Here is a 24,504-nt window from a genome sequence, read left to right on the forward strand (position 1 = left end):
TATTGTATGAGGACATATTTTGATGGAAGTGGATTTCTTTGACAAAGAGACCTAACTAAGTTTCAATTGATAAATGATGGACATAAGCAGCTACACCCAAAGAACGAACACTGGGAAACGAATGTGAACTATCGGCATTTTAGTTTTTCTTCCCGGGTTATTTATACCTTCTGAATCCAATTCTCCCTATGCAACAAGAGAACTGTTCGGTTCTGCAAACATATATTGTATCTAGGATATACTGCAACATATCCAACATATAAAGGACTGCTTGCCATCTAGGGGAGGGGGTGGAGGGAGGGAGGGGAAAAAAAATCGGAACAGAAATGAGTGTAAATATAATGTAATTATTAAATAAAAAAATTTATTAAAAAAAAATCTTAATGAAAAAAATTTGCAATAGGAAAGAGATAAATGGATAGATGGGCAAGGAATTGCATATACATCCTGACAGGAGAATACTGGACAAATCACTTAATCTCTCAGTGCCCCAGACAACTTTTCAAGACTCTAAGTGACTGGAAAGTTGCATCTCTGCATTGTTGGATGGGTTTTTCATACCAAGGATTTATTACATTGATCAAATGCTTTCTCATTTTCCAGTTTCTAAGTAGCTGCGTTTTTATTTTGGGGTGTTTTTTTTGGGGGGAGGGCAGAGTTTTCCTCTCCTTATTTCATTAAGGACTTGCTGAAGACTGCTTTGTCATCTGAATAAAGAACCTGTTTCTTCTAGACTCCAGATTCTGTCAAGTTAGAATGTTACGTCTTTTTGACACAGGTGTCAAGGGACAGTACAAAAACATTGGTCAATTTTCATAAATATTTGCTGGGAACTGTGGTAATGAACTGATAGAAAAAAAATCTGCAGAAAGCTCAGATTAGGGTGATGAAAGTCAACACAACAGGAGCCAATTTAGAGCTTGAAGAACACAGTCTACTTTCATTATGAGCAGACAAGTCCCATTAGCCTCCATAGGCAGTAGTTATATGGGAATAAAAGGAATGCTTGTTTTGTAAAAATTGCCTTGTTTCTTTTCACAAGCTGCTACTGCTGCTTCTTTCTTCCTCTTTCTCCTCCTCCTTTTCTTCTTCTTTTTCTTCTTTCTCTTCTACTTCTTCCTCCTCTTCCTCTTTCTCCTCTCCTTCCGCTTCCCCTTCTCCTTCTTTTTCCCCTTCTTTCTCTCCCTTCTCCCTGCTTCTTCTTCTGAAATTATTTTGCTTCTGTATACCATTTCTTCTTCTCATAGGGATGGCAATGTGGGATAGTAGAAAGAGTGCCGGCCCTGGAACTGGAGGCCCTTAATTTAAGACCTATTAATGGGGTGAATGGACTCTACTAAAAACCTATCCCTGGTGGTCACCCAGTATCTGAGTGGGCCCCAATGCTGAACCTATGGGATTATCTTGTACAAACAGAGCTATCTTGTACTGATGCCCATATGTACCTTATAAAATCTGTAGTTCAACTACAGATGTGAATTCCTGAAGCAATCTTGTATGAACAGGATGATCAGGACCCCAGTTCATTTACTAATGCACACAATTAGCATAGTTAGTATCTCTTGCTCTGGGTCCTTTCCTATAAAAGCTCTCATCTTTCCCCTTGTGAATTGCAAGTCCCTTAGGAACTTTTATGGAGTGATAATAAAGTTTTTCCCTTAGATTTGGAGATGGTTTGAGTCTATGAATTGATTCTGGACAACATCCCACCTTTGTGACTTGTTGGAACTCATCACGACTTGTTGGACCGTATCACTGCCTTCCACCTTCTACATGATCTGTGTGACCTTGAGCAAGTCACAGCCTTCCTGGATCTGTTTTTCCATCTCTTAAATGAGGGGATGTTGAACTTAATTACCTCTGAAGTCTTTTTTAGCTCTAAATATATAATCATATTATCATAAACTGGGTTCAGTTTGTCTCACTTTTGTATAGTGTTCTGACTATCTCAAATGTACAGAGATGGGACTAGATCATTTGAAATCTCTAATCCTAAGATTTTGAAATTTTATAGTAAAAATTTAGCCTCCTTCTTGCTCCTGTTCCTCTTCTTTCTTCTCCTTCTCCTATTCTGTAGACCTGAGATTTTATCAATGTAAGAAATCCTTACTATGGAAAACCCATCTACTAATGCAGACAAGCAACTTTCCAGTTACTTATAATCTTAAACAGTTATCTGGGGCACTGAGATATTAAATGACTTGTCCAGTATTCTACTGCCAGGATGTGTTAGAGGCAGGGTTTGAAACCAGGTCTTTTAAATTCCCAAACAGGTCCTCTATTCACCATGGTCTGCCATGTCTAGCCAGCTCATTAAGTATCTCTAAAGGGAGTTCTTCTGACTTATAACCCTTCCATGTCCTATTGTCTACTGAATGATGCTGATTTCCAAGTTTTTCTCCCTCCCGACATATGTCTCCTTTGGGGCTATGAAGCAGATTATCCACATTGCTTGGTTATATGTGAAATCTTATTATACCATGTCAGGTTTTATTTGAAAACTCATAAGTATGCTATTTAAAAAGAAAAACAAACTATTTCAACTACCAGGAGAGAAATATAAATCATATATTTTTACCATCTCCAAAAATCACTAGAAGATGAGCTTGAATATTTCATACATGACAAAAAGTCTCTATGAATGAATCACCATTTGAGTTCTCTTGTACCTGAGCTGATAAATAACATTTTTTGCTTTACAGTTGGATCTCTAGCAACATTAAATACATTAAAAAAAAAAAAAGCTTTTTTTTTTTTTTTTAATTCTCATCAGGGGCCTAATCATAAATGAGGCTTTCTCAAGTACTAAGTGGATTGAGTCAGACTCCTTCTGTGATTTTGGATTCCTGCCAACAATGGATACCTTGGCCCAATTTGTTTCCAGGGGGCAGTTGGGTTCTGAAATGACCAAATGTGAGAATTTGATTTGTAAAGGTCAGAGAAGCAATATAGAGCATATATAGGAGGAGGCCATGTGGGAGAAAAATGCCATGGATGAAAATGAGTGTGAGACAGGAAAAATGAGACAGCTAGCATGGAAAAATCAGATACAGTCAGGAAAGTCACTATGTTCCAGGCACTGGCCCCAGCTCACATTCTACCTATGTCTTCATGATAATATTTGTCTGAAAATGCATATTGAGACCCATTGAATATATTGGACTGACTTTTTATGTAGAGCTTTTTAATGGAAATTTAGGGTTGGGATAAAAAAAAAAAAGGTTAAGAAAAATAACAGCACGGCAGAGGCCTGGGACAATCAGTTGTTTTTATAGATGAGAACTTGTATTTGTTTACTTTCCAATTAAAAATTTTTAGAGGAATAACATCAACAACAACCAAATACTGATCATTCTAATATCTTTTTTAAATGTCATTTTCCAGTATACTATATATAATATAAAAAATCAAATGAAGGGTTGATTTAAGATTGTGAGTTTTCTGATGCTCATTTCATTAACAGATTTTAAAGTAAACCTCGTTTATTATTAGGAGCTGTGCAATAGATAGAAACTCAGTGATTTTTCTGATTCTTTAGTTTTTTCCTCAGATTCAAATCATTGCTGGTTACCAGTGCTGACAAAGATATATTCTCTGGAGCATTGTCTTTCTTGAAACTCAGGAACGAATCTTGAGTTATTTGAAGGATTTCTCTCAAGCCTTTGTTTTCTTGTTCAAGTTGAAAAATTTGTTCATGCTTCTCGCAATCCTGCTGCTCATCAATTTCAATAAGTTTCCTCATTACTGCTGCCATTTCAGTAATGTGGTCCACATGTACTTGTAATCCTCAGAATGTTGCTCCTTTAGCTTCATTATAATACCTGGGAATTGGGCTGACTTTTTAAAAGTACTATCTCTAAGCTTATGGCTTTCTTTGATAGAAATACGATAGAGACACCTATTGGAGGGAACTCTGGATTCAAGATTATTACATGGCTCAGCTAGGGCAGATATCTGGAATTTCCCTACAAAAGTGACAAATGAATTAGTATACTGGGAGACAGTGTGGTGTAGTGAGAAGAATGCTAGATTGGGACTCCAGGGACCTGAGTTCAAATTCTATTTCTGCCTATGTGAGATAAGCTGGATAGTGTATTACAAAGAAAGATAGTCAATATGGTGAATAGCCCTGAATCAAAGTCATAAAGCAATCAATTGATGAAGTTAGAGAAAAGAAGACTCAGGGGGATTTGAAAGATAAGTGTTTGAAGACTGTCATGTGGAAAATGGATTAAATTTGTTTTGCCTAAAAAATTAAAATGGAGTTTAACCTATCAAATTGGATTGCTTGCTGTCTAGGGAAGAGGGAAGGTGGGGAGGGAAGGAGAAGAATGTGGAACATGGGTTTTTGCAGGGGTGAATGTTGAAGACTATCTTTGCATGTATTTTGAAAGTGGAAGGCTATTATGAAAAAAGAAATTAGGATGAAGAACAATGGGTTGGAAAGAAAGAAGCATATTTAAGTTTGATTTCAGGGAGAAGAGAACCACAAAACTTCCTAATAATTATAGCTTTCCAAGATACCATGGACTGTTTTGAGAAATAATGAGTTCCCCTTTATAAAAAGTCTTCAGGCCAGGGCTCAATTCTATATATATCTGGCATGTTTTAATAGGTGTTATATTGAAATATGCATTAAAATACTTTGCTGTTGAATTCCCTTCTAATTTTGAAATTCTATTACTTTGGGCAAAGTCACGTGACTTCACTAAACTCCATAAACCTTATCTGTAAAATGGGACTATTGCTAGACCCAAGATCATAAGACAATTGGCATTATAATATCTGGGGGCAAAAAGCTAAGAATATTTGGGTTATTTCAGTAGCTTACTGATTTCATTGATGAGTATGATATAAGTACTCTTTGTAGTGGTATGGATCACAAGGAAATACATCCCCATTCTGTATAAGTTATCCATGTTCTTGAATAAATCCCCTAGAGAACATGGATTACAATCTCTATTATCTTGATTTCTTTGTTTTTTATTTTATTCTGGATACTACTGCAACAAATTGAACTGTCTTTGTTTTTTTTCTTTTTCTTTTTTCTTTCTCAATTTATTTTTAACATTTTTTTTATTAAAGCTTTTTATTTTCAAAATGTATGTGTGGATAATTGTCAACATTCACCCTTGCAAAACATTGTGTATCTGATTTTTTCCCTCCTTCCCCCCCGCCCCCGTTTTTAAATGACCATTTGTTTATGACAAACGATGTCTTTTATTCTTCAATTTTTTCATGACCATTTATTTGTTTATGACAAATGATGTGGTCTTTTATAACATATTTCTCATAGTAGTTATCACTCTTGTACTAGTTAATACTCCTAGACATCAGAATCTTTTAAAATTCGAATTCTTCAAAGATTGCATTTCCCCAAGGTTCACAGCTATGTAACATGCCTGCAATGTTTGTGGAATTGTTAAGTTGGACATCATCAGTAGGAATCATTCTGGTCTCCCTCCTTCCCCTCTTCTATTAAATCTCAAAGGACTATTTTTCCTCTAGATTTAGACATCTTAAATAACTTGTCCAGGGTCATGCTGCCTAATAGCTGTTAGAGTTCTGTCAAGAATTCTGTAGAAACAACTCCTACATGATGCTGAAAATTACTTTATGGCAAATATCTTCCTTTTTCATATGTGAGAGATGTGTTCTTTCAGATGTATTATGGCATGATAGATAGGAGACTAGTCTCAAATCTGGGAAGGGGGGGAACGACTCACCTAAGTTCAATTCCTGCTTCAAATTCTTCCAATTTTGACTCTATTACACTAGACAAGTGACTTAACCTCAGTGCTCTGGTCTGGACAACTCTTTAAAACTCTTAGCTACAGAAAATGTGCCAACCTGCATTGTAAGAGAGTTTTTTAACCCTTGTCTTGGAGTTCTCTTTATAAGTAAAATCACTGGGTATCTCTTGGAAATACAAGGAGAAATAATCTTTTGTTGAGGAATAGGCCATCCTTTCTAAATTTTGGATGAAATATTTCCTGGGATATGAATCTAAGAATCTTGAGGGAATTAATACCTCTTGAGTGTGGGGTGATGACCTAAAAGACAAGAATGAATGAAAGAAAAATTTTGAGCCTTCACTGGAACCTTAGAGGGTAGTTTGATCTGTGTGCCCTGCTGAGTAAATTAAAGTTAAAACTCAGTATTTTTTCTCGATATATCTTGAATAATTATCTTAAATTTGTGCAATAATTTTAGGAAAGAAAAACAACCATTTGAGAAAGTCCCAATGTTCAGAAAAATAATGGTATCATTATTGAAGAATCCCACATTACCACTGTGTTTTCTTTTTTTAAATCTTATCAACTCACTTTTTCACTTCAAGCCTTAATTTTCTCATTTATAGATTGATACCCTATTATTTGTGTCACAGTAGTTGGTTTTTTTTTTAATATCTTAGTTGTTCAAAGTTGTTCTCAAGATTATTTTGTCAAAAAATATTTTATAAGCTATTAATTCTATTGTGATTCTTAATATAATCCAATATATTTCTGAAGCTTTCTTAAAATTTTGTTGAATACAGGACAGAAACTTTCACCCAAGGACTTTTGGGATAATTTATATTAATTTTTAGCAACTGCCCCATTAATGACATTCCCATAAGTTGGATGTATTTCTAGTTGCTCGCTTTCTTCTTCCTAGTTATCCCAAGGTCCCCCATTTGCCAACTTTGCCCCTATTTCCTTCCAGTTGTCCATCATGCATTGATTATTTCTCTTTGATGAAATTGATGAAAGGGTACAAAGATGATTGTGTCAGGTTAATTTTCTGACACATTAGTCAACATATATGTTTTATTTGGAGACATTCTTCTGCCTGAATCTATGCCAGTAAATTGTTAGTTATGCAAGAAACAGAATTGCTAAAGTCACCAACTGGAAAACCTATTAAAAAGGGGCAGTCAGCAGTGCAGCATTGACGTGCCTCCATGAGCTCCCAGATGACTTAGAGGAGCATTGATTGGGTAAACAAATTCTCCCTAGAGTTTCTAGTCCTTTCCCACATCGGCTTTTGGGAAATATATATATTTTATCTAAGGGCGTCAAAATCCCCCATAACAAGGAAATGGCTTACGTGTTTCAGAATCAAATAAGCTTGTTACAGATGAGTCACTCCTTCAAATCTGGCTGGGCCAAGGCCTTTGAACAGCTGTCTGGTGGCCTGAGGGAAATGAGCCTATGGATTCTGGCTGGTTATGAGTTGTCAAGTGTGTGCAGTCCAGAAGTGGCCATCCATGTTGATAACCTTGCTGGCAGCTGCTGCCAACTGGCTAAAGATTAAACCTTCTCTGAGGCAAGCCTGAATGGCTTCTTCATTTTTAAACAAGTCAAAGGAATATAGATTTCAAGTCAAAAAGAACTTTCAAAATCATTTATTTTATCACCCTCGTGTTATAGATGAAGAAACTGAGGTGCAAAAAGATTGACTTGACTGTTGTCACACAAATAACAAAGCAATTTGAACCCAAATCATCTCTCTGCAGTTCAGTGTATTACAGAGTGATCTAGAGCAAAGCAGCTTAAACTTTTGGTTGTGTCCCCATGTGGTTAACATAGCCGAATGTGAGGATTATAAAAGATTTGGGAGCAGTGAAAGATATCAAATATTTCAATAATATTTAATTCTTTTTGTAAAAATAAATAAACACATCTCATTAGTATGAAAATTTGCTTTCATTTTTAATAAATGTTAAAATTATTTGTTTACCAAAGAATTGTTCTAAAATACATATCTTTGTGATTTATTATCAATAAATGTTTGGTTTGTATTGCTGTTTTATATAACTATATTGCTGGAGTAATGTAAACATTTCTCGGGTAAAAAGGAGTCATGATTGGAAAAAGTTTTAGAAATCTTGCTCTAGAGAAGAGATTTTAAAAAATCTTTTATTATGTCAAGACCCTATTTGACATCTGGTGTTGTCTGAACCCTTGCTCAGAAAGATATTGAAGGAAACACTATTCACTTAGAAGTTAGATAAGAAAGAATTACATCTTTATTTTCACTAACTTCATAGACATCTTGAAATCTTTCCATATATCCTTTGTGGAAAGAGATGGAAATCAATTAGCACTGGATTTAGAAGCCATTGTCTAACATCCAGGGAAATGTGAGAATTTGTGTCATGGCTATACAACTTTATCAATAAAATTCAATTTTATTCTCTTGCCCTGTGTGAAGGGGCACAGCAATGAATGTACTGCAAGAAACCTGGCACACCTCCTATTCCCTATATAAAGTTATACAGTGCTTTCCTTCCTATAGGTTTATGAGGATTCTCTGCCCCTATTAAATGGAAATCATTTTGTATTTAGCTTTGAAATTCTCTTTAAATTATAGTCTGCAAACTTGATTCCACATTCTATCCTATACACCTTTATCTGAATGTATCTAACACATAGGAGCTATTGATAGGGATAGAATTTTTTAATGTGTTTGGATTGAAAGGGTAGAAATTTGTTGTCAGTAGCAGAATGGAGGCACAAGATTTGTAAATATGAAGCCATTAACCAAGAACACTAGATAACATTTTGGCCAAGCATAGCCTATGAACTATTGGAAAGACCTTTAAATAAGGTTTGGGTAGAGACTCAATAAAGGGAAGACCTCTACAATTATTTCAGAGTGGAATTGACAGAATTCAGAATTTGGGGACATTCAGATATTTCACTCCTTTCCTGGATCCCCTAAGTCAGGCTTATTAGCTCTAGCTCTTATTTTCCTTAATAAACTGTAGGTGACATCAAAGTAAATGAATGACAACAAACTTCAGGAATGAGAATGAAGTCCTATGATATAAGAGATATTAAAAATACCTACACTCCTGTGAAGTTGGTATTGTTTCATTTAACAAATTGAGTGGGCCATTATGCCCGAAGTTTCTGGTCTTTGCCTCTAGGCTCTTCTCCCCTTAAAAATGATAGTATCTATAATGTAAGATTATGACAGAATAAGGTAGTCTAAATAGAATCAATTTTGTAGTCAGAAAACATGGGAGTGAAATCTCAGCTCTTTTACTTAGTACTTATTTATGAACTTGGACAAGATGTTACCCATGGGACATTAGTTTTTATAGTTATAAAGGAGGCTTTAAAAAACAAACAAATAAATTAAGGAGGCTTAACAGAATTAGGACCCAAAAATATTTTGACAGACCTGAGATATCAAGTTTTGCATTTTTGGTAGAAAATTCTGCTCTGTGCAAATGCAAGATAGAAAAGCCATGATTAAGCAGAAATTTGTATTGAGGTAGGGGGTTGGTTAAGAGGAAAGAAAAAGAAAAAAAAAACCCAAAACTGGAAGTGTTAATAGAACACAAGTTCAAAATCAAACAATAGTTTATTATGGAAGACAAAATAGCTAATGGGATTTTGGACTACATTAATAGAGAGTTTCCAGGAATGAGAAGGTATTAGTAGCTCAATACTCTGTCTTGGTCAGAACACACGTGATGTATTATTTTTAGTTCTGTCTGCCACAATGTAGGGAGGACATTGATAAGCTGGAGACTATACAGAAAAGGACAATGAAAATAGTGAAAGGTGTAAGCCCATATCTTATGGGGGCTGGTGATATTTAGACTGTACAAAAGACATGAGATTAGAATATGCTCGCTTTCTTCAAGTCTGTGAAGTGCTTTTATGTAGGAAATAAATTAGATGTGTCCTATTTTGTTCTATAGGGCAGAATCAGAACTAGTGAGTGAAAGTAGCTAAGATAGAAATTAGTGCTTAGTGTCTGGGAAATTTTCTTAATAATTAGAAAATGGAATGGGCTATTTCTGAGCGGAGTGTGGATTGATCCACTGGTTGACTACTCTTTGAATTTGTTAATGAAGGCATTTCTTTCAGGGATAGGTCAAAGGGTAAATGCCTACTGCTGTCCCTCTATATTCTCAAATTCAATAATTCAGATGATCATCAAGTTTTTTTCTATCTTGTGGTCCTAAAGTTTCACACAACAGAAATGCCCTTCAGTTGCAGGCTACTGATTAAGAGGAAAAATGCAGGCATTCTATTATTGAGGAATAACTGCATTTCAGTAAGGTGGCAATAAATTTTTGAATTGAATTCAAATTTTTTTATTAAATGCACCAGAGAAACTTGTTTAAAATAATTTTATTGTGAATTTTACATAACTTGTACAGTGGTTTGCATGTTGTTGTCCCAATTAGACTGTGAACTCAGGGAGATCAAGGGTCATTGTTTTTTGCCCTTTGTTTTATACCCAGTGCTTAGCACAGTACCTGGTCCATAGTAGGAGGTTTGTAAATGCTTATGAGCATTTATGGATTATGAGGTTCCCAGACTTTCGCTAGATTATGTCAGCACAGTCAAACATGCATCCAAAGTCTGGGTCCTCATGATTCAAGTCTGGCATTCAATCCACTGTACCATGCTGCCATTCAAGCCTTTGATGGTCACATTAGAGATGATTTGGTTGAGGCAAATATAATAATAACATGGAAATATTATGAGTGACCATGATGGACTTGAACTAGAATCCTTTCTGGATCATTTAATTATTACAATGATTGAAACTCTTCAGCTGATTCTTATGTATTTGCAGATTGGGTGCGTGTGTATCTTGTTTGAACAATTTTTCCATGTTCTATCTCTGTTTTTCTGAATCTTTCTCTTTGTTTCTCTGTCTCTCTCTCTGTGTCTCTGTCTATCTCCCCCTCTCTTTTTCTGTCTCTCTCTTTGTTTCTCTGTCTCTGCGTCTCTATCTCTTTTCTCTCTGTGTCTGTGTCTCTCTCTCCTCCCCCCGCCTCCTCTCCTCCCTCTTTTCCTCCCTCCCATTTTAATGTTGTCTCCTGGACAGAAAGACCCATGTTTCCATGTTTCTTTTGTCCCAAATGTTTAGTACAATGCCTGGAACATGTAAGAATTTTATATATTTTGACTGAATTATTGATACCTATAAAACTTTTCTTCATAGGTCTGTTGTAAGAAAAGATCTTAAAGTATACTATAATTATTATGCTTTCTTTTTTCTTTTCTTCCATGGTTTGGATGTTATGTAAATAAAATCAAGTCTCTGTTAAGTTAGCTATCTATGTGAGGCTTTCTGAAGACCTTATTGGAAGGAAACTGGTGTAATTGCTTTTTTTTTTTTTTAATAACTCCTATATGTCTTCATCTTCTTGTTCTTTCTTTTATTTGTTTCTTTATTTTCCTTTACCCTTTCTGTTTTCCTCCTCTATGATTTTTTTTAATTGTGAAAAAAAAAGAGAGACTTCCTTTTAGAGACAGAAAGGAATGAGTTACTTATGTATTCTATTTTAATGTTCAGCAACAGTCTAATAATTTTAGGGGATGTCACAGTGATGGTCTTTGGAGGTATATAATCAACCCATCAATTTATTCTATACCTTCTTTGCAAAGTATAGGTTTTTCAAAGTGATTACTAGAATTACTGTTATTGTTTTTCAATCATTTCAGTCATTTCTGACTTGACCCCATTTGGAATTTTCTTGTCAAAAATAATAGAATGATTTGTCATTTCCTTCTCCATCTCATTTTATAAATGAGAAAACAGAGACAAATTAGGTTAAGTGACTTGCCCAGGGTCACACAGCTAGTATGTATCTGCGGCCAGATTTAAACTCAGCTCTTCTTGACTCAGAGCTGGCACTTTATTCACTGTATCACTTAGCTGTCCTACTAGTAATGTAGATGTAATCTAATTTTTCAACAGTGTATTGCTTACATGACTACAACCAGAATGTAATTCAACTGGCTTCCAGTTGCTGATTAATTCAGTTCTCATCATGAAGGCTAGAGAAGAGAACATAAATGGTCCTCCCCTCCCCCATTAAATATAGTGAATTGTTTTGGAACATCCCATTATAATATCCCACAGGATGTGTCATAGGATTACTGAATAACTGTACGGTAATTTGCATCATGTCTTTGGGCATGCTTGCTACAGCTGCTATGTCAGCAGACTGGTGTGGGCAAAATGAGCCCCTCTGTGACAGCATTTTGCAGCATATAGAGTAAAACATGTCTTAGTAAGAAAGACAAGTACTGTTGTACCTATTCCCTTGATCTTTCTAAGCAAAACTATGCTATGTATGGTGGACATGTGATAAATATTAATTTCCACTTCTTAAAGCCATGGACACAACTCTCCTTGGCTTTGGGTTTTTAAAGAGCTTCTGTTTTAAGAGGGAAAAGGTAGAAGCAAAACTCTGCCTCCCTGTTTCCTGCAGTGATAGTAATTATTTTTTATCTATACTTAAATATGTGTGTGTGTGTATATATATATATATATGTATGTATATATATACATATGTACATATATACATATTTATTCGTTTGTTTATTTGAGAATCAGTCCCATGCATATGCTGAGTTTTCTACTTCAGCTTTTGCTCTTAATATGTCAAACCAATTTTGATTGTTCTAAAGGTCCTTGTCTTGTGTTTCATTCCAAAATTGTCATGCTCTTGACTAAGCATTGGATGCTTCACTGATCTCTTTCTGGTTCTTTTTTTCCTTCAGATATTGATGAATGTGCTGCTAAGATGCACTATTGCCATGCTAACACAGTGTGTGTTAACCTGCCTGGATTGTATCGTTGTGACTGTGTCCCAGGATATATCCGTGTGGATGACTTTTCATGTACAGGTGAGGATTAAGCATTAAAAGAATAATATTATGGTGGTGCTGTTATTGTGTCTAGTCAATTTTATATCTGTACTTATCACCAAATCCCCACTATATTATCTTCTACTTGATTCATTCTCTCAAACTCTCCTGGTACACAAATTTCTATATTTACATGAATGCTTCTTGAATTTCTTCCTTGTCTTTGCAGTTTACATGCAAAGTAAACCAATGTTTGCTTCTTTATTCTGTCTTTTTTGCAATGATAACCATAGCTGTCTGCAGATTTAAGCTTTAAGATATTGGTTTATTTTGTTGTCAAAGATAGATTAAATTTTAGTTTCCTTTTATAACAATTCAAAAAAATATGAAATAAGAAACGAACTTAGTTATTAAGGAAGATGGAGAACAACAAAGGGGTTAATGAAAGGATTACTAAGCATAAGCCATTATTTCTTGACTTTTCTTTCTTTTCCATCTCCCTCTTTTCTCCTTGAAGCTGCCGGTGTTGGCTTTGGAGTGTAGTGATCTGTTGTTGCCGCTACAAGTAGTCAATTGTGGCTGTTTGGTGCCTCTTATTTGAAGCTACTATTTGTTTTCAAGGCAGCTAAATGGTGCAGTGGATAGAACACTGGACTTGAAGTCAGAAAGACTCATTTCCTGAATTCAAATCGGGCTTCAAATACTAGTTGGACAAGTCATTGAACACCTGTTTGTCTCAATTTCTTCATCTGTAAAATTAGTTGGAGAAGAAAATGACAAATCACTCCAGTGTCTCTATCAAGAAAATCCCAAATGGGGTCACAAAGTGTAGGATACAATTAATTGACACTATGAGGAAAGCCAAAATCAGAGAGTCTGGGTAACAGAAGTGGTGTCTTTTCCATAGACCAGAGAAGTGCAAGTCAACTTAACGAGCTTTTATTAAATGCCTTTTACATTCTAGTAGTGTGCTAATCTCAATTTACAAATGTCAAACTTTATTTTTCATTCATTTTATTCGTTACACTTGGCACAGTGATTAGAATGTGGGTCCTACTTCACAGCTGCTTATTGATAGGCTGATTGAAACTTGAAAGCAAAACAGAATCAAACTTTTAATCACTTTTCACTCATTTCCTGAGTCCATGTATCTTTCATTAAAATAAAAATATTGGCATAACTACAACAGCATATTTAATAAGAATTTTCTGTTGAAATTCTTATAGTAAAGTTTTTAAATTATGAATAATAATTTAAAGAATACATGAACTTTCTGAAAGAATTTCCTTTTATTAGGAAAGAGAAATGCATTGTGACTTTGCCACTGATTGTCATGTAATTGGATTTATTCACTGTTCTTTAGTAAATAAATGGTGGTAGTGTGGAGGAATGATTATGAATTCCTATAATTAATCAAGGTTTCTGAAGGTCATAATAAATGAATATGTATTATGATTTCTTCCTATATTCCCCACTTTATAATTAATATGACTGGGAAGTAGGATATAGAATTTATATAAATAAATGTAGCAATCTCCAGGACTTTGGCATTTGGGAGTGGCAATATTTTTTGGTTCTCATAAATCCTTTAGATAAATACAATCCAAACAAGAGCTGACTACATAGGAGAAATTGGTCTTGTTCTAACCTATAAAGGTTGAATTAATACCATAAAATTTCTATATAATATGAAGCTTGACTCTCTGTTTCAGATCAAATTGAAACTAGAATATCTAATGATTCTCTCTGTTATCAAGAAGTCAGCTAAATTAGGGAATAAATCTAGAATTGATTTAGCAAATCCAAAAGATCTCTAAGATTTGAAGAAAAACTCTACTACTTACAGTTTGGAATGTCTCTGGTTTTATGGAGATTTTGGAGGTGAATCATTGTGAACCTATCTTTGCAACAAAGATTTTTTTTTTCCTTCATCTATTTTACAGATGAGAAACCGAGGCAGATAGGGTTAAATGACTTGTTTTACAAAGCTAGTGTCTGGGGCTGATGTCTTCCTGATTCCAAGCCCAGTACTCTATCCACTGTACCATCTAGCTGCTTCCAGACTGATGATTAGGGTAGAGTTATAGATTTAGTCAGTAGAGCCCTTCTAGTCCAAATTTTCTTTTTAGAGGTAAGAATTCTGTGGCCCAAACAGATGAAATGATTTCTCTAAGGTTACATAAGTAGTAGATATCAGGGGAAAAATTTGAAGCTGAGTCTTTTGACTATAAATCTATTGTTTTCCATGGGATTCATCTTTGCAAAAAGGGCTCCCTTCCCAATGTTGTCCTAAAGTAATATTCATCTAAGTTTCTACTGGATTCACTATGGCCTGTTTTGTAATAGATGTCTAAAAGAATAAGGTAACTTTTTAGATCACATGTTTCTTCAGAAGAGTTTGAGAGATTTTAGTAGACTATGTGATATATTTTTTCTGACTTTTTCATTGGCCAGAATGATAGTGGATTTTGAGTAGCTTCAACTAATACTTTCCCTGCCCCATCCTCATTTCTCTATACTGGAGTCCATGTGAGACAAGATGCTACGAAACAGACCCTGAGCAGTTTGAGTTGAGTTTGCTCCCGAGTAGAATGACCTGAAATTGAGCTGTTGGCCCTCTGGACATGTAACATTTGAGAATATTGGCTTTGGCTTGAATTTGAATTGAATGCTATTGAGACTCCCATAGCATCTCTTTTACCTGGATCATATTTTTATCCTAATGCTTATTTCTACAAACCATCAGACATCAAGTTATCCTGTGTATGATGTGAAAATCCCTCTTGGGACAGCTCCTAAATTTTTTTGTATGTCCTTATATTCAGTATTTCACCATTGACATTCTACACTTCTTGAGCTCAAAGATTTCTGTAGACAAGAAACAAAATCAATGATTTAGTGGCTGCTGCCATTACCCAGAGGACTTCTATCCAAATGTTTCAATGATAAATCTTCTCTTTGTTCCATTTTGGGTGAGAAAGTCTTTGTATCATGGTTTCACAGATTTATTTTGGATCTAGGAGCTTGTCAGCAGTCCCTTCTACCAAATTAATGAATTTATTTTAGCTTTTCAGGTAAGAAATACAAAAAAAGGGAGGGGGGAAATGGGCAGCATATTGCCATCAGGCATTTACCCACAGTTCTTGCTTTATGCAAATTTATATAACAGGAATTGGACTCTCCAGCATGCAGGGCCTCTGGCCCAAGCTCAGCTTCCAGAAACAGCAGCAGGAGCACTGCCTGTGCCAGGGATTCTCTGCTCCAGGCACTGAGGAATTCTGGCTGTAGAGCACAGAGCTCTGAATAGGAAGGGCCACAGTCCAGCTGAGCCCAACTGGGTACGTGAGGTGTGAGGTCCGTTGTCTGAAAAAATTGTCTATATTCTCAATCTTAGCCTGATATGGAAATTGGAGTCACTCAGGATATATGGAAGTATCTCTAAAATTTTCCTAGAAAAAGAAATCCTTGTTTGCCCTTCCTTTAAAAAAAAAAAAAAAAACCAATCACATCTGGAGGGTGATATCTTGATTTACAAATGAATTGGAACTAAGTGAGACGGAGCTGTGCAAAGTAATCAGCCTCATTCTTCTCAGAAGTCATTGGAGTCTAGTGAGAGATAAGACAAAGGTCAGGATGAATAGTGATGCAGTGGGACACCTTGGTCTTTTTAAGTTAAGATCATTCCCAGGTATCAGTTTGTCTAAAGCAAAGCTCATTCAGTAATTAAAGTCTAGATAAGAATTGAGGTAAAACATGTCTTTTGCTTTCACAAAAGAGTCAATGTGGGAGGGGAAGATGCGCAGAATTTCAGGCCAGAACAAAATCATTTGTTATTTGTACTCACTCTGAGCCATCAAAACCTAAATGAAGAGCCTGTGTAGTCACAGAATAGAAAATGTGAAGTGGATTATTGTTTGTGTAACAGAGAGAAGACCTGATCATATGGGGTGTGGAATTTGTGGGACCTGATCTATATAGGAAATATTAACTTTTTAAAAGCTAAAGAACACTTTTCAATTCCCCCACCCTCTTTTTATACTAGAGAAAAGAATGAAAACCAATATCAGTCAAGTGAAGAATTATTATCGTTTGTGATATGTGGGCAAAAGCTTACTCAGATGTAATTTCTCCAAAACGATATAAATTGTCTGCCAATAACATTGTCAATTTTCCCAATGAGCCATTCATAAAATCTTAGTAGAATTTACATTAAGAAAAATAGGCAGGGACCTGATAGTTATCAAGTTTGGAAGAAGTGGAAGTCACTTCTGAAATCCCCTTTCTAATTCCTATGTGTGCATTTTTCAAGAAGCTACCTCGTGAAATTGCTCAGTAAAAAAAAAAAAAAAAAAAGTGCTCAGGGTTGAGGAAACAGGATAACAGGACCTCTCTCCTTCCCTATCCATGAAAACTTTACCTGGTTCAGATTGAAATGGACTCTTCTCTCTCTGGAGGAAAAAAAGTGTTACAGAGAGTTTAATAATGATCACCTAGTAGCGTATGGCATTCAGTAAGAGAGCCATTGGCCTTAGGGTTATTCAGCAACAATATATTTTCTTGACACAACAACACATCTTATGAGCTTTATAACATCTTCTGGGAATGTTCTCCTTGCCCTTTTAGAGGGGCTAATCTAAGGCAATTGACCTGCAGTAGTTCATTGGTATTTTTGGTTCCTAATCCATGTGTATGTCTACATTACTTTCCCTAAATCATCTTCCATGAACTTTGAAGTAGGAGGGTGGCCCAGAGATTATATTTTTTAGGGGATTCCATTTTTTTTTTCCTGGACAGAATTTTGCTCTTGAGTTTTATGGATTTCATTTTCATACTTTCCTAGCTTATTGAGTGTTCAGCCTTCTGGTGAAAAAGTATCCTTGGCCATTCACACAGTTTAGAAAGCACAATTGTGATTTACAGCAAAAATGAAACACAATATAACAGATATTTGACATTCATTTCTGTGCCAAAATTTCCCATAAAGGTAAGAAATAACAGGCACAAGTGAGTAAGTGAGCTAACAAATGTTCCTTGTGGTTTTTCATTGCCTTGTTAAAAGTGTATCTGTGTGTATGTGTGTTTGTGTGTGTGTGCATGTGCTATAAGGAAAATTTGGAGGAAGCATGTACACTCTAAGGAAGTTTACATAAAAAATAATAATAGCCTAATAACAGCTTGGAGAAAATAAGCACAAGTTTTATTGAAAAGAGGTTCATATGACTGAAAAAAGGAAGTAAAGTGTTAGGAATTTTGACAATATTTTGCAAGCAAACAAATCCAAGACTTTAGTCAAAGAACTTACACATAATAAATAGTGATCCTAGAAACTCATATTTACATAGACTTTTATGTTTTCAAAGCTTTTTCACATGTATTACTTCATGAGTAATAAAAATGTTTTGCAAACTTTAATCATTAAATGAATGTATATTAGTTATTATTAATAGTATTTGTGCTGCTGCTGTTTCTGTGGTTTCTATTACTACTACTGCATATTTTGTCCTTACAGCAACATTATGGTATAAATGAGGCAGAGAAATATTATCATTATTCCAGATAGTCCTTCATCTAATAGTGTATTTTGTTGGATTTGCTGAATTAAGTATTTGATTATTTTGAGATCTTTGAATTCTTGCTTGTCTGGTTTGTTTCAGTGATCAGCTTTTCTAATTTTTTCAATCACTGAAATTTTGATGATTAAAACAAAGATTGAGATTTGACAATGTTGAGTCTCTTATTCCTATTTTTAAAAAAATCATTTTCCTTGAGGAATTTTATTTTTCATTCCTTCAAGTTAATTTTCTAATCATCTTTTGTAGGTTTTTAAATTTTGTTTTTAGGAAAACCCCTTGGCACTGTTATTGACTTTACACTAAATTTCTAACTTTTGACTTTTTTATAACTTTTATTATATTGGTGTGATTCAATTGTGAACTACATATAGCTCTCCAATTATTTTCTTCCTTTATTTATGTAAGGAATACTTTATAGTTTTAATTATGTGTGGCCTGATTATTTCTTAATAAGTGAACTCATAGATATTTTGTATATTGAATTTCTTTACTTCCTGATTAGTGAGTTCATGAGTAATAAAATTGTTGACGGTTTTGGGGAGTTGATTTGAGTATTTTCTTTTATGGGTTATAACAGATGCAAAGGATATATGACAAGGCTGGATGGCCAGCCTATTGAACCCATGCATTAATATGTATGTTGAGAATTAACTATACAACTAGTAATTAATTCAAGCCAGAATTTAACAAAATCATGAGACATGGCCTTAGTTTAAAAAGGCCAAGGTCTTTTTGAATCACCTTAGTTTAAAAAGATTGGGTCTTCCTACTGCATCCAAAGCTGGTCTACATCTTGTCATTGGACCTAGATCCAGATGACTCTGGAGAAGTAAGTGGCTGGTGACTTTGCACAGCCTTTCCACACTTAAACTCAATTCATTTTCAAATAATAACTACCTCCCTGATGTCATGGTTCTCTAAAACGAAAGTAATATCTTCTGTGAATAGTAGTAGAACTTGTTCCACTGGGGACCCAACTGGAACTGGCCATCTGGGCAAAATATTTTTCTTTCAAATAGCTCACTTTTCTTTTCAAATGAGGAACTTAGGAGTAAATAAAAATCTCATTAGAAAAATGTTTAATGAAAAAGAAGATGGACTGGTTAAATGGCAAGAATGAGAAGGATGATATAGGAACAGCCTAGGTGCTCCACCTGTATCCTCATTTTGTATCAGGTCAAAGTGAATCATGCTTCTGGCACATTAAATGGCAAATCTATTGGAGGTCATTGACAAGAGAATGGGCAGGCTTGGACTGATGATGATTGATATCAATGGAAAATACTTTTGATTTTATGTGAACCCAGATCCATTTGTATATTAATTGTCCAGCATCATTACTGTCATACTAATCTCCAATATATTTGTTGAAAGAAACAAGCTAATCTACAACTAAGTTTGATATAATGAACATTTGATATTGATGATAATGTTAATAATAATGCTTCAATACTTCAAGGATTTATGATTTCATCAATGTGGATAATCAATTCTTCTCAGTAGAGATTAATATAGATCACAACCCCACTATAACTTACATAGTCTTTTTATTGGCAGAAAAAGTAATTTCTCTGAGATCCTTCTCCAATAACACCTACAGAGAATTTTATGTCCATTCATATTTGATTCTCATAATGTTACTCTGGGTATTATTTCTATCTTAAACATGAGAAAATAGAGTTATAGAAATAAACCAAGTATACAAAGTTCTATGGTTAACAAGTGGAAGAATCAAATTAAAACCTAGAACTTTGGCTTCCAAATTCCATACACTTTGTATTGTATTATAGCTATTTCCTAAAATAGGATATTTTCCCAGTTTTCCAGGAAAAATGGCAATTTTTGGCTTATGTCAGAGTGCAAAAAGCTACATTTTATCTCAATGATTATCAACATTCATTTTGCATTGGTGTTGAGTTGACTTGATGCTAAAATACTTAACACAGAAGGTGTGATCAAATTTATGCTGTGCTATTTCCGTGAGTGTCAGTGTGATGACGTGAAAAGACGGCTGGTCTTCCAGCCAAGAATACATTAGGTCAAGTCCCAGTTCTGATTCATATTGCTTATGTCAATCTGGGGCAAGTTACTCCCCAAGTTTGAAACTGCCATGCAGGTGCCAATGGGAAAGGATGTTTCCAAACCTATGAGCTACTTGCGCCAAAAAAGAACAGCAGCATAGCAGGTCTTATTTCTACCCTAAACTTTCTTTTTTTAAAATTTATTTTTTATTATAACTTTTTATATACAAAACATGTGCATGGGTAATTTTTCAACATGGACCCTTGTAAAACCTTCTGTTCCAACTTTTCCCCTTTTTCCCCCTATCTGTCCCTTATATGGCAGTTAGTCTCATACATGTTAAATATGTAAAGTGTATGTTAAATACTATATATGTATACATATTTATACTATTGTCTTGTTGCACAGGAAAGATCAGATTTAGAAAGAAGGTAAAAATAACCTGAGAAGAAAAAAACAAAAATTCAAACAAATAATAACAGAAAGAGTAGCAATATTATTTTGGGGTCCATACTCATTTTCCGGTGTTCTTTCTCTGGGTGTAGCTGGTTCTGTTCATTACCGATCAGTTGGAACTGATTTGGATCCTCTCATTGTTGAAGAGAGCCACGTCCATCGTAACAGATCATCATTTAGTATTGTTGTTGAAATGTAAAATGATCTACTGGTTCTGCTCATTTCACTCAGCATCAGTTCATGAAAGTCTCTCCACGTCTCTCTGAAATCTTCCTGCTGGTCATTTCTTACAGAACAATAATATTCCATAACATTCATATATCACAATTTATTCAGCCATTCTCCAATTGATGGGCATCCACTCAATTTCCAGTTTCTGACTTAGTGGTCACATTTGCACATATACAGATCCCTTTCTCTTCTATAGTATTTCTTTGGGGTATAAGCCCAAGTATAAGTGATCCACTGCTGGATCAAAGCTATGCACAGCTTGATATACTATATTGAGTATAATTCCAGATTGCTCTCCAGAATGGTTGGATCCATTCACACCTCTACCAACAAAGCATCAGTGTCCCAGTTTTCCCATATCCCCTCCAACATTCATCATTATCATGATCATCTTAGCCAATCTGAGAAGTGTGTAGTGGTATCTCAGAATTGTCTTAATTTGCATTTCTCTGATCAACAATGATTTGGAGCACCTTTTCATATGACTAGAAATAGTTTTAATTTCTTCATCCGAAAATTGTCTGTTCATATCCTTTGACCATTTGTCAATTGGAGAATGGCTTGATTTCTTATAAATTAGAGTCAATTCTCTATATAGTTTGGAGATGAGCACTTTATCAGAACCTTAGTTGTAAAAATGTTTTCCCAGTTTATTGCTTTCCTTCTAATCCAGTTTTATTTGTACAAAAGCTTTTTAACTTAATCAAAATTTTCTATTTTGTGATCGATAATGACCTCTAGTTCTTCTTTGGTCACAGATTCCTTCCTCCTCCACAGATCTGAGAGATAAACTATTCTATGTTCTTCTAATTTATTTATAATCTCATTCTTTATGCCTAGACCATGAACCCATTTTGATCTTATCTTGGTGTATGGTGTTAAGTATGGATCAATGCCTAGTTTCTGCCATACTAATTCCCAATTTTCCCAGCAATTTTTGTCAAATAATGAATTCTTATTCCAAAGTCTAGGGTCTGGGTTTGTCAAATACTAGATTGCTATAGTTATTGACTATTTTGTCCTGCAAACCTAACCTATTCCCCTGATCAACTAGTCTATTTTTTAGCCAATACCAAATGGTTTTGGTGACAGCTGCTTTATAAGAGTTTTATATCTGGTACAGCTGGGCCACCTTCATTTGATTTTTTTTTTTTTAATTCATTAGTTCCCTTGAAATTCTTGGCCTTTTCTTCTTCCAGATAAATTTTGTTGTTATTTTTTCTAGGTCATTAAAATAGTTTCTTGAGAGTCTGAGTGGTATAGCACCAAATAAATAGATTTGTTTATGTAGTAATGTCATCTTTATTATATTCACTTGACCTATCCAGGATTGCTTAATATTTTTCCATTTGTTTAGATCTGATTTTAATTTGTGTAGAGTGTTTTGTAGTTTTGCTCATATAGTTCCTGACTTTCCCTTGGCAGATAGATTCCCAAATATTTTATACTATTGACAGTTATTTTGAATGGAATTTCTCTTTATATCTCTCTTTTTTTTTTATTTTAATATCTTTTTATTGATAGAACGCATGCCAGGGTAATTTTTTACAGCATTATCCCTTGCATTCATTTCTGTTCCGATTTTTCCCCTCCCTCCCTCCACCCCTTCCCCCAGATGGCAAGCAGTCCTTTACATGTTGAATAGGTTACAGTATATCCTGGATACAATATATTTGTGCAGAACCGGACAGTTTTCTTGTTGCACAGGGAGAATTGAATTCAGAAGGTACAAATGACCCGGGAAGAAAAACAAAAATGCAAGCAGTTTATATTCATTTCCCAGTGTTCTTTCTCTGGGTGTAGCTGCTTCTGTCCATCTTTGATCAATTAAGGCTCTCTTTATCGAAGAGATCCACTTCCATCAGAATACAGCCTCAAACAGTATCGTTGTTGAGGTATATAATGATCTCCTGGTTCTGCTCATTTCACTCAGCATCAGTTCATGTAAGTCTTGCTAATCCTCTCTGTATTCATCCTGCTGGTCATTCCTTACAGAACAATAATATTCCATAACATTCATATACCACAATTTACTCAACCATTCTCCAATTGATGGGCATCCTTTCATTTTCCAGCTTCTGGCCACTACAAACAGGGCTGCCACAAACATTTTGGCACATACAGGTCCCTTTCCTTTCTTTAGTATCTCTTTGGGGTATAAGCCCAGTAGAAACACTGCTGGATCAAAGGGTATGCACAGTTTGATAACTTTTTGAGCATAGTTCCAAATTGCTCTCCAGAATGGCTGGATGTGTTCACAATTCCACCAACAATGTATCAGTGTCCCTGTTTTCCCACATCCCCTCCAACATTCCCCATTATCTTTCCCTGTCATTCTAGCCAATCTGACAGGTGTGTAGTGGTATCTCAGAGTTGTCTTAATTTGCATTTCTCTGATTAATAATGATTTGGAGCATATTTTCATATGTCTATAAATAGTTTCAATTTCTTCGTCTGAGAATTGTCTGTTCATATCCTTTGACCATTTATCAATTGGAGAATGGTTTGATTTCTTATAGATTAGAGTCAATTCTCTATATATTTTGGAAATGAGGCCTTTATCAGAACCTTTGATTGTAAAAATGTTTTCCCAGTTTATTGTTTCCCTTCTAATCTTGTTTGCATTTGTTTTGTTTGTACAAAAACTTTTCAATTTGATATAATCAAAATTTTCTATGTTGTGGTCAATAGTGATCTCTAGTTCTTCTTTGGTCATAAATTCCTCCCTCTTCCACAGGTCTGCGAGGTAAACTATCCTATGCTCTTCCAATTTATTTATCATCTCATTCTTTATGCCTAGGTCATGAACCCATTTTGACCTAATTTTGGTGTACGGTGTTAAGTGTGGGTCAATGCCTAGTTTCTGCCATACTGATTTCCAATTTTCCCAGCAATTTTTGTCAAATAATGCATTCTTATCCCAGAAACTGGTGTCTTTGGGTTTGTCAATAATCCACTAGATTATTAAAGTTATTGACTGTTTTGTCCTTTGAACCTAACCTATTCCATTGATCAACTAGTCTATTTCTTAGCCAATACCAGATGGTTTTAGTAACTGCTGCTTTATAATATAATTTTAGATCTGGTACAGCTAGGCCACCTTCATTTGATTTTTTTTTTCATTAATTCCCTTGAAATTCTTGACCTTTTGTTTTTCCATATGAACTTTGTTGTTATTTTTTCTAATTCATCAAAGTAGTTTTTTGGGAGTCTGATTGGTATAGCACTAAATAAGTAGATTAATTTAGGTAGTGTTGTCATCTTTATTATATTTGCTCGCCCAATCCAAGAGCATTTAATATTTTTCCAGTTGGTTAGATCAGACTTAATTTGTGTGGAAAGTGTTTTGTAGTTTTGCTCATAAAGTTTCTGATTTTCCCTTGGCAGATAGATTCCTAAATATTTTATACAATCAGTAGTTAGTTTAAATGGAATTTCTTTTTGTAACTCTAACTGTTGGGTTTTGTTAGTGAGATATAAGAATGCTGATGACTTATGTGGGTTTATTTTATATCCTGCAACTTTGCTGAAGGTGTAGATTGTTTCTAATAACTTTTTGGTAGAATCTCTGGGGTTCTCTAAGTATACCATCATATCATCAGCAAAGAGTG

At 34.9% G+C, this 24,504-nt stretch overlaps 1 protein-coding gene across 1 annotated transcript in view; it reads left to right on the plus strand.

Annotated features, from left to right (window-relative positions):
* Positions 1 to 24,504, plus strand: part of NELL1 (neural EGFL like 1) — an 870,390-nt gene that overhangs the window by 421,136 nt on the left and 424,750 nt on the right. The window contains exon 13 of the mRNA XM_051966758.1: positions 12,525 to 12,650. Within this exon, the coding sequence (XP_051822718.1) occupies positions 12,525 to 12,650 (126 nt within the window). The remainder of the gene's footprint in view (positions 1 to 12,524; positions 12,651 to 24,504) is intronic.

The sequence above is a fragment of the Antechinus flavipes genome, chromosome 6 (genome assembly GCF_016432865.1).
Source record: "Antechinus flavipes isolate AdamAnt ecotype Samford, QLD, Australia chromosome 6, AdamAnt_v2, whole genome shotgun sequence".
Lineage (NCBI taxonomy): Eukaryota > Metazoa > Chordata > Mammalia > Dasyuromorphia > Dasyuridae > Antechinus > Antechinus flavipes.